The following is a 16,507-nucleotide window of genomic DNA, read 5'->3' on the forward strand; positions in this document are numbered from 1 at the left end:
ATTTATGTGAGGAAAAATAACGCTTAGAATGACGTCACGGTCGTTGTCGCGAAAGTCGGCAGCTAGCGCTGGTTAAGAGGCCGCGCGCACAGAAGGGAAGGATTATTACTACATTCTGGAGAGCAGGTCGTCATCTGCAGCACTTAGTATTTCAGGTACTGCTTTGCGGTCGTAAAAAATTGGAAGGTTTCGTTAATGTAAACCGTTTCGATGCATTCTCCGACTAGCTTAGAGCTTCATGATAGCTAGCCAGCTAACGCAACGTTCGAAAGTTGTGTTATATTTGAAAGGTAATCTGTCTAATTCATTTCAGACATTACCCATGTAAACTAGGACAAATGACTTCGCTTGTCATTGTTTTTAATCAGTTAACGTTAGCAGGTCTCTAGGGCAGGCTAAAGTTATTTGTAGGCCGACGTCGTTATGAGCTGAGAGGAAGGAATTGTTTTGAACGAAACACGAACTGCGTTAATGACAGTCCGCTGTAGTTACTAATTTAGCTAGCTAGTTACTTTTACTAGCCAGAGCTATTTTTGTCAGTTTATGGCAAGTCTAACTAGTTGGCAAGATAATGCAGACATTTTGTGTTTTCAATGTTTGTAGTTATGGACCGCTCAACTCCGTTCTATGGAGGAAGTGTTGAGTTTTGATAACTGGTCGCCGGAAGTCACCATTAGTCGATTCTTGTAAAAATGTCAATTCTGAAGACCCTTACCTGTACCCATGTTTGTTCTGTAGAACTGCAGTCCTTCCGCGGTGTGCTGAAATTCATACTTTTAATAAACGTAGCGAATACAACCACCAACTTTTTTTCCTCATGTTTTGTTAATACAATGTTAACATATTCAATTGGCACATTCCAGTATGGAACGTCGTTTGGGTCTTTGAGTGTCAAAGATACACGTTAAATAACACCGTTTAGTTGTAGAGAGAGTAAGCTTTAGCTTGGTACCTAGCTAGCACCAATACAACCAGCCTGAAAACAATGACCAGTAGAAACTGCAGTCATCACTATTCTTACCAATGGTTTAGGAATCCTTGTAAGTATTAGCCTGGTAGACACTTGTTTATCGCTTACTGAAATTAATTTTAGTTAATGAAAATAAATAGCGAGCCAGCTACTAAACCGTGTTGCTCAAAGCTAACCTTATAAGCAGCCAGTTAGCTTCATGGGGCTCGACCAGACTGAGTTAATGGTTGTGAAGGTAGCCACAATAAGGATTTAGGCACCATAGTGGAATATGCGGTCTTGCTTCAAAATAAAAGTAACTCTTTGAAAGTGAAGGTTAGAATTGGTTGACTCATGCCATATTTAGAATAATGTTAAACAAGGTTGGAATGTGAGTCAATGAAATGGGGTATCGGTCTACTCGGTGACACCAACAGAACACAACTGTGAAGAGTATATGCAAATATAAGCGCTACAACACTAATCGCGGGACTGTGAAATCACCTCCCCGGTCAGCCTATTGTGTGTTCACATTCATATTGCACTGTACAGATTTAACCTAAGGATCAGTGTATCCCCCCCAATGTCCTCAGTTATCAGACTCCAAAACATCCACACAGTATTGTTTTTCCTTTGCAATAGTGTTCAATACATATAGGTTTACAGTAAATGTGGCTAATTTCAGTTGTTTGAGTCCCACAATAAGGGCTACGATGCTGATGTTCTCTGGGTGTCACTGACTAGACCGATACCCCATGTCATTGATCCACAATCCATGGGTAAGGTTGTACAGTGAAATAAGTATGCCCCCAATCAATCAAATTTTATTTATATAGCCTTTCGTACATCAGCTGATATCTCAAAGTGCTGTACAGAAACCCAGCCTAAAACCCCAAACAGCAAGCAATGCAGGTGTAGAAGCACGGTGGCTAGGAAAAACTCCCTAGAAAGGCCAAAACCTAGGAAGAAACCTAGAGAGGAACCAGGCTATGTGGGGTGGCCAGTCCTCTTCTGGCTGTGCCGGGTGGAGATTATAACAGAACATGGCCAAGATGTTCAAATGTTCATAAATGACCAGCATGGTCGAATAATAACAAGGCAGAACAGTTGAAACTGGAGCAGCAGCACAGTCAGGTGGACTGGGGACAGCAAGGAGTCATCATGTCAGGTCGTCCTGGGGCTCAGGTGCTCCGAGAAAGAAAGAGAGAATTAGAGAGAGTATATGTGGGGTGGCATGAGAGAGCCCCAGTAAGCCAGTGACTCAGCCCCTGTAATAGGGTTAGAGGCAGAGAATCCCAGTGGAAGGAGGGGAACTGGCCAGGCAGAGACAGCAAGGGCGGTTCGTTGCTCCAGAGCCTTTCCGTTCACCTTCCCACTCCTGGGCCAGACTACACTCAATCATATGACCCACTGAAGAGATGAGTCTTCAGTAAAGACTTAAAGGTTGAGACCGAGTTTGCGTCTCTGACATGGGTAGGCAGACCGTTCCATAAAAATGGAGCTCTATAGGAGAAAGCCCTGCCTCCAGCTGTTTGCTTAGAAATTCTAGGGACAATTAGGAGGCCTGCGTCTTGTGACCGTAGCGTACGTGTAGGTATGTACGGCAGGACCAAATCAGAGAGATAGGTAGGAGCAAGCCCATGTAATGCTTTGTAGGTTAGCAGTAAAACTTTGAAATCAGCCCTTGCTTTGACAGGAAGCCAGTGTAGAGAGGCTAGCACTTGAGTAATATGATCAAATTTTTTGGTTCTAGTCAGGATTCTAGCAGCCGTATTTAGCACTAACTGAAGTTTATTTAGTGCTTTATCCGGGTAGCCGGAAAGTAGAGCATTGCAGTAGTCTAACCTAGAAGTGACTATAATAGCTATATAACTAGCTATACCGTGTTTGTAAGTCGCTCTGGATAAGAGCGTCTGCTAAATGACTTAAATGTAAATGTAAAGTGACAAAAGCATGGATTAATTTTTCTGCATCATTTTTGGATTTTTGCAATATTACGTAGATGGAAAAAAGCTGTCCTCGAAATGGTCTTGATATGTTCTTCAAAAGAGAGATCAGGGTCCAGAGTAACGCCGAGGTCCTTCACAGTTTTATTTGAGACGACTGTACAACCATTAAGATTAATTGTCAGATTCAACAGAAGATCTCTTTGTTTCTTGGGACCTAGAACAAGCATCTCTGTTTTGTCCGAGTGTAATAGTAGAAAGTTTGCAGCCATCCACTTCCTTATGTCTGAAACACATGCTTCTAGCGAGGGAAATTTTGGGGCTTCACCATGTTTCATTGAAATGTACAGCTGTGTGTCATCTGCATAGCAGTGAAAGTTAACATTATGTTTTCAAATAACATCCCCAAGAGGTAAAATGTATAGTGAAAACAATAGTGGTCCTAAAACAGAACCTTGAGGAACACTGAAATTTACAGTTGATTTGTCAGAGGACAAACCATTCACAGAGACAAACTGATATCTTTCCGACAGATAAGATCTAAACCAGGCCAGAACATGTCCGTGTAGACCAATTTGGGTTTCCAATCTCTCCAAAAGAATGTGGTGATCGATGGTATCAAAAGCAGAACTAAGGTCTAGGAGCACGAGGACAGATGCAGAGCCTCGGTCCGATGCCATTAAAATGTAATTTACCATCCGTGCTATGATGGGGTCTAAAATCAGACTGAAGCATTTCGTATACATTGTTTGTCTTCAGGAAGGCAGTGAGTTGCTGCGCAACAGCCTTTTCTAAAATTTTTGAGAGGAATGGAAGATTCGATATAGGCCGTTAGTTTTTTATATTTTCTAGGTTAAGGTTTGGCTTTTTCAAGAGAGGCTTTATTACTGCCACTTTTAGTGAGTTTGGTACACATCCAGTGGATAGAGAGCCGTTTATTATGTTCAACATAGGAGGGCCAAGCACAGGAAGCAGCTATTTCAGTAGTTTAGTTGGAATAGGGTCCAGTATGCAGCTTGAAGGTTTAGAGGCCATGATTATTTTCATCATTGTGTCAAGAGATATAGTACTAAAACACTTGAGCGTCTCTCTTGATCCTAGGTCCTGGCAGAGTTGTGCAGACTCAGGACAACTGAGGTTTGGAGGAATACGCAGGTTTAAAGAGGAGTCTGTAATTTGCTTTCTAATAATCATAATCTTTTCCTCAAAGAAGTTCATGAATTTATCACTGCTAAAGTGAAAGTCATCCTCTTGGGGAATGCTGCTTTTTAGTTAGCTTTGCGACAGTATCAAATAGGAATTTCGGATTGTTCTTATTTTCCTCAATTAAGTTAGAAAAATAGGATGATCGAGCAGCAGTAAGGGCTCTTCGGTACTGCACGGTACCATCTTTCCAAGCTAGTCGGAAGACTTCCAGTTTGGTGTGGCGCCATTTCCGTTCCAATTTTCTGGAAGCCTGCTTCAGAGCTCGGGTATTTTCTGTGTACCAGGGAGCTAGTTTCTTATGAGAAATGTTTTTAGTTTTTAGGGGTGCAACTGCATCTAGGGTATTGCGCAATTCTAGTCTAATACATCCAGCATGATTTCAACAGATTTGTCAAATTAACAAATTGTTTTATTTTGTGTAACATTCCAACCTCGTTTAGCATGATCTATTCAGTTATGGCATAGTTCTAGTATTCATTCGCATCACTGTCAATGACACTTATTTTGAAGGCTAACCGCAAAGTCCACTTGTGGCTAATCCTTATTGTGGCTAGCTTCACATAGAATGGTCTGACCACCATTAATCAAATAAGAACTGTCTTATACATTAGGGTTATTTTAGATGACACCAAGCTATATAGTTAGCTAGCTAACAATAGCTACTGAAACAGATTGTCATTTTTTGGAAAGAACATCGTTTGCATCCATGAGCTAGCTAGCTTTTTTTTATGACCAGCACTGTAGGTGCCGGAGACGACTTTACCAGCATCACAGCAATGAATCGTTGTGACATATGAAACTTGAGTGGTATTGTAATCAATGTGTAATATCTATGTAAAAAATCTATGAACTTGTTAAATTATGTGTATTCAGGTCCTGATTGGTCAACAAGCTTGTGACATGTCAAATAGTGTTAATTGACATGTCAAATAGTCTTAATTGATGCATATCTTTTTGGACACGCAAAGACACAAATTAGGAAAAAGTTGGTTGTATTCAATACAAGATGAAGAGGGGTATTGCGACATGTACATGTACAGTGCATTCGGAAAGTACTCAGACCCCCTCTTTTCCACATTTTGTTACGTTACAACCTTGTTCTCAAATTGAGGAACATTTTAATTTCATCAATCTACACACTATCACATAATGACGAAGCGAAAACAGGTTCATTTTTTGAAAATGTCTTAAATATAAAACATACACTGCTAAAAGAAATAACACATCCTAGATCTGAATGAATGGAATATTCTTATTAAATACTTTTTTCTTTACATAGTTGAATGTGCTGACAACAATCACACACAATTTATCAACCCATGGAGGTCTGGATTTGGAGTCACACTCAAAATTAAAGTGGAAAACCACACTACAGGCTGATCCGACTTTGATGTAATGTCCTTAAAACAAGTCAAAATGAGGCTCAGTAGTGTGTGTGGCCTCCACGTGCCTGTATGACCTCCCTACAATGCCTGGGCATGCTCTTGATGAGGTGGTGGATGACCTCCTGAGGGATCTCCTCCCAGACCTGGACTAAAGCATCTGCCAACTCCTGGACAGTCTGTGGTGCAACGTGGCGTTGGTGGATGGAGCGAGACATGATGTCCCAGATGTGCTCAATTGGATTCAGGTCTGGGGAATTGGCGGGCCAGTCCATAGCATCAATGCCTTCCTCTTGCAGGAACTGCTGACACACTCCAGCCAAATTAGGTCTAGCATTGTCTTGCATTAGGAGGAACCCAGGGCCAACCGCACCAGCATATGGTCTCACAAGGGGTCTGAGGATCTCATCTCGGTACCTAATGGCAGTCAGGCTACCTCTGGCGAGCACATGGAGGGCTGTGCGGCCCCCCCAAAGAAATGCCACCCCACACCATGACTGACCCAGCGCCATGCTGGAGGATGTTGCAGGCAGCAGAACGTTCTCCACGGTGTCTCCAGACTCTGTCATGTGCTCAGTGTGAACCTGCTTTCATCTGTGAAGAGCATGGGGTGCCAGTGGCGGATTTGCCAATCTTGGTGTTCTCTGGCAAATGCCAAACGTCCTGCACGGTGTTGGGCTGTAAGCACAACCCCCTCCTGTGGACGTCGGGACCTACCACCCTCATGGAGTCTGTTTCTGATTGTGTGAGCAGACGCATGCACATTTGTGGCCTGCTGGAGGTCATTTTGCAGGGCTCTGGCAGTGCTCCTCCTGCTCCTCCTTGCACAAATGCAGAGGTAGCGGTCCTGCTGCTGGGCTGTTGCCCTCCTACGGCCTCCTCCACATCTCCTGATGTACTGTCCTGTCTCCTGGTAGCGCCTCCATGCTCTGGACACTACGCTGACAGATACAGCAAACCTTCTTGCCACAGCTCGCATTGATGTGCCATCCTGGATGAGCTGCACTACCTGAGCCACTTGTGTGGGGTGTAGACTCCATCTCATGCTACCACTAGAGTGAAAGTACCGCCAGCATTCAAAAGTGACCAAAACATCAGCCAGGAGGCATAGGAACGGAGAAGTGGTCTGTGGTCACCACCTGCAGAACCACTCCTTTATTGGGGGTGTCTTGCTAATTGCCTATAATTTCCACCTGTTGTCTATTCCATTTGCACAACAGCATGTGAAATTTATTGTCAATCAGTGTTGCTTCCTAAGTGGACAGTTTGATTTCACAGAAGTGTGATTGACTTGGAGTTACATTGTGTTGTTTAAGTGTTCCCTTTATTTTTTCGAGCAGTGTATTTACATAAGTATTCAGACCCTTCACTATGAGACTTGATATTGAGCTCAGGTGCATCCTGTTTTTTAAAATCATCCTTGAGATGTTTCTACAACATGATTGGAGTCTACCTGTGGTAAATTCAATTGATTGGATATGATTTGGAAAGGCTGTCTATATAAGGTCCCACAGTTAACGGTGCATGCCAGAGCAAAAACCAAGCCATGAGGTCGAAGGAATTGTCCGTAGAGCACCGAGACAGGATTGTGTTGGGGGGGGCACATTGAAGGTCCCCAAGAACACAGTGGCCTCCATCATTCTTAAATGGAAGAAGTTTGGAACCACCAGGACTCTTCCTAGGGCTGGCCAAACTGTCCAATCAGAGGAGAAGGGCCTTGGTCTCTGTGGCGACGCGAGAACCTTCCAAAACAACAACCATCTTTGCAGCACTCCAGCAATTAGGTCTTTATGGTAGAGTGGCCAGACGGAAGCCACTCAACAGCCCGCTTGGAGTTTGCCAAACGGCACCTAAAGGAGACTCAGACCATGAGAAACAAGATTCTCTGGTCTGATGAAACCAAGATTTAACTATTTGTCCTGAATGCCAAGCGTCATGTCTTTGGGGACCGTGTTACCATCCCTACAGTGAAGCATGGTGGTGGCAGCATCATGTTGTGGGGATGTTTTTCAGTGGCAGGGACTGGGAGACTAGTCAGGATCAAGGGGAAAGATGAACAGAGCAAAGTACAGAGAGATCCTTGATGGAAACCTCACACTGGGGGTGAAGGTTCACCTTCCAACAGGACAACGACCCTAAGCACAAAGCCAGACCAAGCAGGAGTGGCATTGGGACAAGTCTCAACGACCTTGAGTGGCCTGGACTTGAACCCGATTGACCATCTCTGGAGAGATCTGACAGAGCTTGAGAGGATCTGCAGATAAGAATGGGAGAAGCTTCCCAAATACAGGCATGCCAAGCTTGTAGCGTCATACCCAAGAAGACTCAAGGCTGTAATCGCTGCCAAAGTTGCTTCAACAAAGTGCTGAGTAAAGGGTCTGAATACTTTTGTAAATGTGATATTTCTGGGGGGGGGTTATACATTTGAAAAAATTCTAAAAGCCTGTTTTTGCTTTGTCATTATGGGGTATTGTGTGTAGATAAGAAAAACAATTTATTCCATTTTCGAATAAGGCTGTAACGTCAAAGTGGAAAAAGTTAAAGGTTCTGAATTCTTTCCAAATGCACTGTAGCTACTGGTTTTCCAACTGTCAATGATATCAGACCACTCAAGTGAAGTGAATAAGTTAATTTTGTGTTTTCAAAGTTAATGTATGTTATGGGTGTCAAATTCTAAACCTAATTAAACAGAATAAGTACAGCCTCTGGATTGGGTAGCCTCCCTGCTAGTAACAAGAAACGGTATTTGTATTGTATCTAACAAATTGATCACTCCTAAACTAAACCATTTATCAATAATTTGTACCTACTCTTAGCAGAACCGCTCCCCTGTTGGTCTCCAAGCTCCTTTAGCCTGTTAAGAATGTTAATGTACACAAATGGCCACTAGTTTGACTAACTCTTCAACCTCATTTCAGGAATATCCTGTCCCCCCTCTCCCCTCCCTTTGTCAGAGAGCATGGCTCAGGAGACCAATCAGGCGCAAGTGCCAATGCTTTGCACTATGGGCTGCGGTTTCTATGGTAATCCCCGCACCAGCGGCATGTGCTCAGTCTGCTACAAGGAACACCTGCAGAGACAACAGGGCGTGGGCCGTTCCAGCCCCCCAGGTGAGAAAGGTAGGGAGAGGGACACAAAATGGGGGGGCTGGAGAAGGAGGTAGCAATCGCTACCAAAACCTTGGCATTATAAAGCAATAGTGATTTATCAGTTTGTGAAACACTTTTTTTTTTTTTTTCCATTGAAGCCATGATTCAACATAAGTAAAAGGTCAGTCATAGTCACAATCAATGAACATGTGGTTTGTCTACAGGCTCGGCTGCTTCATCGCCAGTGGGGTCCCTGGGAGCAGCTGGTGTGTCGGTGAAGCGCCAGACAGCGGAACCCAGCGCGGAAGGAGTCACTCTGCCCGAGGAAAGGACATCCAGGTATGCTGCCAGAGAATCAGCTTGTCTGCAAACAAACACAGACTGCTAAATGGAAGCCATTCGATTGACAGTAAGCTGTTGCTCAAGAGGCTTTGGTTTATCATCGTGTTTTAGAGTTCCCTAGTCTTCCTCCTGAGCTTAATATTGGATTATGGTTTCAGTTGATCAACTCATTATTGGTCTGAGTGTGTGTGTGTGTCTTTAGTCCCAGCTCCCCCAGCCCAGTAACCCAGCAAATGACAGCCATGAGTATCTCCCAAGATACTGGAGCCACTGACTCAGACCAGGCTAATGGGGAAGAGGAGGTGACATCCAAAAACACAGGTTAGAACAACTGGGGGGGGGGGGCTCAATACTTTCTTGGTTTCCAAACTGTTTCCCATGTCTATGTCATCAGTAACATTATGTGGCATGCCTCCTGCCTTGTCTTGTAATACATAACTACACTGCAGCAACAGTCCTATATGGGTATCTATGTTTGATGTTCAGTCAGATGTTGTATTTTAACAGAGCCAGTGGGTGAGGCAGACCAGACCTTGTCTGATGGTGATCAGACCCCTGACAAAAATAAGAAGAACCGATGCTTCACTTGCCGGAAGAAAGTGGGCCTCACGGGTAAGACTGAAGAGGGTTTTAAGCCAGGTGGACACTACACGTTTTTAGTCTGATCTACAGGCTCCTGATCATCTACTGACACATTTTTCCAAATTGGAGTAAAACTTAGAGCTGCAGCCTGTAAAAGTGTAAGCACATACTTGATTTGCGTTTGATTGCTGTAATAGGCTCCCGGGTACCTGCGCGTTCCCAATAATTTAACATGTTGAATATATTCTACCTCAAATCGACCATTGTCTCCAAGTGTGAACAATGCTCAGAGCAGATGCGAGACATTTCTCACCACCAGCCAATAGCAGCTACTCGGGACAATAAATTGTTCTCTTCACCTACATTACAAGTTCATCTCTAACCATGTTTCGTCCAACCTTTTTATGCAAGTAAAGTACATGTCGGATAAAAATAATGCTATGACAGCCCTGATGGAAACGGAACATTTTTCGCCAAACTTTGCAAATGTCAAAACAAAATACGCTGGACAAGGTGGAATCTTTTTGCCGGGAAAATGAATTCTGCGAGAAATGCCAGTGGAAACTCTTTTATGAGCAATTATTGATAAACCATCATATCGAAGTAAAACTGGAGTCACGCAATGTCATGTGTGGTCCCTCACAACTCACCAGGAAAGCATGAAGTTTATTAGTTTATGCAGTTTATTACAAATAAAATAAGTGATGACCACAGGGTGGTGGAAGTGCAAGGTGATGAGCTTGATGTTCCTTTTCAATAAATATCAAGGGTCTTATTCTGATGACATGATCATCAATGCTTGGCTGCCATTAGACAAATAAAAATCTTGCTCTTTTGTCCATAATAATCTCATGTAGGCTATACATGCGCTCTAGCCAATAGCACGCAGATACAGAGACCAGAGTGGGCACACGCTATATAAAATACATTTTTGGGGGGAGAAAACCATTAGTATAATTAAATGTGATGGAAACCCATTTAACTTGTATTTTTTTTTCGGTACATGGGAATTTAACTGCGAAAGGTATTTTATGTGCACTACGTCATCACGCACAGCCTTTTATCTGCAACAAGTCACTTTGATGGAAATACATCTCTGGTGGGAAATTGTGTGTAGTTTTTATGCAAATGTTTTAATATTTGCATGAAAATCTGTCGCCAATGGGTGTAAACCTAGCTACCCACACACAAGCTAGCTGGTCTCCTGGGTTATGTTACAAGTCTTTAAACCTGTTCTTACCTCAAGCTCTTTCTGCAAAATCGACAATCCATACTGGCCTTTTTTCCGTAACCAGTCACGTGCCCAAATTTGCTTCTTTCTTGCTTAGTTTTCGGAGCATGACAATCGATGATGTAGTGTTCTTTTTTTGGGGGCGTGCCAGAACTCTTAAAAAATATATATATTATTACGTCAATGAAAGTTGGTACCCAAATATAGCCTAAACCTATTGTTTGATAATTGTACAATGTACAGTACCATTCAAAAGTTTGGACATACTTAAACCCTGGAATGAGTTTCTTTATATTTACTATTTTCTACATTGTAGAATAATAGTGAAGACATCAACTATGAAATAACACATATGGAATCAAGTATCAAAATATATATTTTGCGTTTGAGCCAATCCGTTGTGTTGAGACAAGGTAGGGGTGGTATACAGAAGATGGCCCTATTTGGTAAAAGACCAAGTAAGGTCAAGAACAGCTCAAATAAGCAAAGAGAAACGACAGTCCATCATTACTTTAAGACATGAAGGCCAGCTAGTCCGGAACATTTCAATAACTTTTAAAGTTTCTTTATGTGCAGTCGCAAAAACCATAAAGTGCTATGATGAAATTGGCTCTCACGAGGCCCGCCACAGCAAAGGAAGACCCAAAGTTACCTCTGCTGCAGCGTTTAAGTTCATTAGCGTTAACTGCACCTCAGATTGCAGCCCAAATAAATGCTTAACAGCGAAAAGCAGCCAACAAATGCTCAGCATATGTGGGAACTGTTGGAAAAGCATTCTTCATGAAGCTGGTTGAGATAATGCCAAGAGTGCAAAGCTGTCTAGGCAAAGGGTAGCTACTTTGAAGAATCTAAAATGGAAAAAATTATTTTGATCTGTTAATAAAAAAATACTACATGATTCCTTCCGTATGTGTTATTTCATAGTTTTGATGTCTTCACTATTTTACAATGTAGAAAATGGTAAATTGAGAAGAACCCTTGAATGAGTAGGTGTGTCTAAACCTTTGATTGGTACTGTATTTCCACACTGAGGTTTGAATAATACTGTGAAAATTGTTATAATGCCCTTTTTAGTGTAAGAGCTGATTGAAAAGACCGCCTGAAGTTTCAGCCTGTTTTGGTGAGAGTGAGTTTTAGCCTTCATGTCGACATCCTCATGTGGTGAATTAGTCAATAGACCAATAAAGAATTCCAAACCGCTCTACCAGTAACAGCTCATGTTCAGTTTTCCCCTTTCTACTCAAACCACTCCCAGAGAGTCCTAGCAAAATACTTGCTTGAGAAATTGCTCTTTGCTAAGAAGCCATTTTAATTTAACTTTGTCTATCTCCTCACTCGCTAGGCTTCGCTTGTCGCTGTGGTAACCTGTTCTGCGCCATTCACCGCTACTCTGACAAACATGACTGTTCTTACGACTATCGAGGTGCTGCCGCAGCACGCATACGCAAGGAGAACCCTATCGTGGTGGCTGAGAAGATCCAGAAGTTATGAGGACTGAGTAGAAAGGTCTGATGTGCAAATTGTGGAACAATGGCGGCATGGAATAATACCAGATAAAATTGTTTCATGGTAGGATAAGGTGGGTGGGGTGGCGGTGTCACAGCCCCTGCCCAGCCACTTCCTTTAACATCTCCCTCTCTCTCCTAGGGTGACCGCTTGAGTGTGAATGCCTGTGGTGAGATGGTCTGTGTGTGTGCAGTATGGTTTGGTGGGCATTAGAAGTCTACTGTGGGGAAGGAAGACATTTCATTTTTAACCTTTTTATTGTTTCTTAACTTGGGGGGACTTGAGTTAGTTTTTATATTACCCCCGTGTGGTGGTTAAAATGAGCCAGAAGTAACATGTTGAAGAGCATGCTTACATCTCCGATAAGGACATCAGGAGGTCAAGTTAAGATCCATGCTGGGAGTTTCTCTGTATCAGCAATATCTTTTGAGGGCTAGAAATTAAGAAAAACCCTTGTCCAGTTTCTGACAAATGGGCCTTTTTGTTGTAACTTTTCTTTCCCTTCTGACCCTTAGATGAATAGTTCACAACATGGCAACATTTTTTCAAGAAATGTTCTTTGACTTACTGATATTGGGTGCATGAAAGAGCCTCTATGAGTGATTGAGATTGTTTTTATGAGTGTATGACATCAGATCTATATTAATATATTGTCCTTAGCTTGAAGTTTTTTTGAATATTGAAGTTTTTTATATAATTTGGTTGTTTGTACTGGAGGATTGGCAGCATGTCAGAAAATCACTTGTTTTGTACTGAACCTTTCAATGATATTTTAGCATTTCCATCTGATTTTATGTAACCATTTAAAAAATACAACTTCTGATATGTGATGGAGTAGAGTCCTGTTAATATGTTCAGATTAGGACGTTGCAGAAAATGCCATTTATTATGGAATCAAAGCACAACAATTAAAGTTAACTGCAGAGCATAAGACATTGAATGTGCAAGTTAACTTACTCAGTTGTTTTCTTCAGCATCCGGGTCTTTATACACTGCTCAAAAAAATAAAGGGAACACTAAAATAACACATCCTAGATCTGAATGAATGAAATATTCTTATTAAATACTTTTTTCTTTACATAGTTGAATGTGCTGACAACAAAATCACACACAAATTATCAATGGAAATCAAATTTATCAACCCATGGAGGTTTGGATTTGGAGTCACGCTCAAAATTAAAGTGGAAAACCACACTACAGGCTGATCCAACTTTGATGTAATGTCCTTAAAACAAGTCAAAATGAGGCTCAGTAGTGTGTGTGGCCACTACGTGCCTGTATGACCTCCCTACAATGCCTGGGCATGCTCCTGATGAGGTGGTGGATGGTCTCCTGAGGGATCTCCTCCCAGACCTGGACTAAAGCATCTGCCAACTCCTGGACAGTCTGTGGTGCAACGTGGCGTTGGTGGATGGAGCGAGACATGATGTCCCAGATGTGCTCAATTGGATTCAGGTCTGGGGAATTGGCGGGCCAGTCCATAGCATCAATGCCTTCCTCTTGCAGGAACTGCTGACACACTCCAGCCAAATCAGGTCTAGCATTGTCTTGCATTAGGAGGAACCCAAGGCCAACCGCACCAGCATATAGTCTCACAAGGGGTCTGAGGATCTCATCTCGGTACCTAATGGCAGTCAGGCTACCCATGGCGAGCACATGGAGGGCTGTGCGGCCCCCCCAAAGAAATGCCACCCCACACCATGACTGACCCACCGCCAAACTGGTCATGCTGGAGGATGTTGCAGTCAGCAGAACGTTCTCCACGGCGTCTCCAGACTCTGTCACGTCTGTCACATGTGCTCAGTGTGAACCTACTTTCATCTGTGAAGAGCACAGGGTGCCAGTGGCGAATTTGCCAATCTTGGTGTTCTCTGGCAAATGCCAAACGTCCTGCACGGTGTTGGGCTGTAAGCACAACCCCCTCCTGTCGACGACTTCGGGACCTCATACCACCCTCATGGGTGGAGGTCATTTTGCAGGGCTCTGGCAGTGCTCCTCCTGCACCTCCTTGCACAAATGCGGAGGTAGCGGTCCTGCTGCTGGGTTGTTGCCCTCCTACGGCCTCCTCCACATCTCCTGATGTACTGGCCTGTCTCCTGGTAGCGCCTCCATGCTCTGGACACTACGCTGACAGATACAGCAAACCTTCTTGCCACAGCTCGCATTGATGTCCCATCCTGGATGAGCTGCACTACCTGAGCCACTTGTGTGGGTTGTAGACTCCATCTCATGCTACCACTAGAGTGAAAGCACCACCAGCATTCAAAAGTGACCAAAACATCAGCCAGGAAGCATAGGAACGGAGAAGTGGTCTGTGGTCACCACCTGCAGAACCACTCCTTTATTTGGGGTGTCTTGCTAATTGCCTATAATTTCCACCTGTTGTCTATTCCATTTGCACAACAGCATGTGAAATTTATTGTCAGTGTTGCTTCCTAAGTGGACAGTTTGATTTCACAGAAGAGTGATTGACTTGGAGTTACATTGTGTTGTTTAAGTGTTCCCTTTATTTTTTGGAGCAGTGCTTGATCTCTCTCTGCAGCTTTGCTACTGAGAATAAAGCATGTTCTGCCAGTCCAGGCAGGACATAATTTAGTGTTTTCCTTGAATGCCATCTTCTGTTCCATAAAGCCAACAGTGAACCACCTTGTTCCCTAAACCACCAGCAGACCACTGATATATGCTGAATGATAACAGAACTGGTTGGCAATTAGTCCAAGAATTTGTATATGTATGTGTAGTAATGTTTTCATAACTACCCTAAAGAAAGAACTGCCGTGGCACTGCTTTCTTTTCCTTGTATTTTCTTTCACCCACAGGTAATTCCTGTGTCTTTGAATGGGGGGTGGAATTTTAGTCATAGGGCTAAAATCACTCTGGATGACATTTATTCTAAAGTGTCATTCTAGGTTGCTTTCCTGTTCCTCCTGACTGCCCACATTCGGTGAATCCATAGACAGACAGACACAACCCTTAGTACCAGTAATTTGGACATGTCTCAATCCTCGGCCAAGGGCCTTCGTGTCCCTGTGGTTGTTTTCAGGATTGGTCACATTAGTTTGGTTCCAAATAATTAGTGGCAGTTTTGCATTTTTAGGTGAATCAAACGTTTCATAGCGAATGTCATTGAAAAAGAGTTGTGTAGAAAAAAGCAAATACTGAAAAACGTCACGTGTGACACCTGGCAAAACAACGAGGCCCTTTTGAGAGAAAGTCTGAATTGAATGAGCTGTCTTATATGAACAGGAAAACATCGGGACTTGACGCCAGGCACCACAGGTTAAAATTACATTTTTGCATCTACTGATTGAGATTTGTTGCTATTTTTGGTCCATTTATGATTTGTATTTTCACAAAGTAAACTATTTCAAACTTGCTGAAAACTTATAATTTCTTTAGTTTGTCATACTACTGTCATTAAAATTGTTATTAATTTTAACCACAAATGAACGCGCATCATTAATTTCTAAACCCATTTCATAAGAGATTTACAAACTGGACTTTCAAGGGCTGTTGAATGGGTTTAAATAGACTTTTGGTGTTTGGTAGTGTATTCAGTGTATTTGCCTTTAACTGTCATTTCCCAAAAGTCACTTTTCCCACACGCCAACAAATTTCTCAGCTTCAGAAGCATTTGCGTTCACCAAATGTTGTGTGGTTATCCTTAGATACATTACATGAGCAAAGATATGTGGGTACTTGCTCTGCGAATATCTCATTTCAAAATCATGGGCATTAATATGGAGTTGGTCCCATCTTTGCTGCTATAACAGCCTCCACTCGTCTGGGAAGGCTTTTCACTAGATGTTGGAACATTGCTGCAGGGACTTGCTACCATTGTGAGGGCGATTAGGCCTGGCCCGCAGTTGTCATTCCAATTCATCCCAAAGGTGTTGGATGGGGTTGAGGTCAGGGCTCTTTGCAGTGAAGTTCTTCCACTGGATGTCATAAGGTGAATGCACCAATTTGTAAGTCGCTCTGGATAAGAGCGTCTGCTAAATGACTTAAATGTAATGTAAATGTAATCTTGACAAACCATTTCTGTATGGACCTCGCATTGTGCACGGGGGCATTGTCATGCTCAAACAGGAAAAGGTCTTCCCCAAACTGTTGCCACAAAGTTGGAAGCACAGAATTGTCTAGAATATAATTGTATGCTGTAGCATTAATTTCTCTTCACTGGGAAACATGAAAAACAGCCCCAGACAATTATTAATCCACCAACCATTCCTGTTGGCACTATACATTGGGGCAAGTAGTGTTCTCCTGGCATC

General features: G+C 42.8%; 1 protein-coding gene across 3 annotated transcripts; it reads left to right on the forward strand.

Annotated features, from left to right (window-relative positions):
- Positions 1–18: 18 nt before the first annotated feature.
- Positions 19–15,672, forward strand: LOC118390225 (AN1-type zinc finger protein 5-like). 3 transcript variants are annotated; one of them, XM_052457329.1, is made up of 6 exons: positions 19–155; positions 8,438–8,602; positions 8,797–8,911; positions 9,117–9,235; positions 9,422–9,526; positions 12,070–15,672. In XM_052457329.1, exons 2-6 carry the CDS (start codon positions 8,443–8,445, stop codon positions 12,216–12,218), a joined length of 648 nt encoding a protein of 215 aa, XP_052313289.1. In that variant the 5' UTR covers positions 19–155; positions 8,438–8,442; the 3' UTR covers positions 12,219–15,672. The 3 variants fall into 3 exon arrangements, with proteins under 3 accessions (XP_052313289.1, XP_035636470.1, XP_035636479.1); XM_035780577.2 differs by lacking the exon at positions 19–155 and having other exon boundaries at positions 8,392–8,602; XM_035780586.2 differs by lacking the exon at positions 19–155 and having other exon boundaries at positions 8,394–8,593.
- Positions 15,673–16,507: the final 835 nt, after the last annotated feature.

The sequence above is a fragment of the Oncorhynchus keta genome, chromosome 1, assembly GCF_023373465.1.
Source record: "Oncorhynchus keta strain PuntledgeMale-10-30-2019 chromosome 1, Oket_V2, whole genome shotgun sequence".
Lineage (NCBI taxonomy): Eukaryota > Metazoa > Chordata > Actinopteri > Salmoniformes > Salmonidae > Oncorhynchus > Oncorhynchus keta.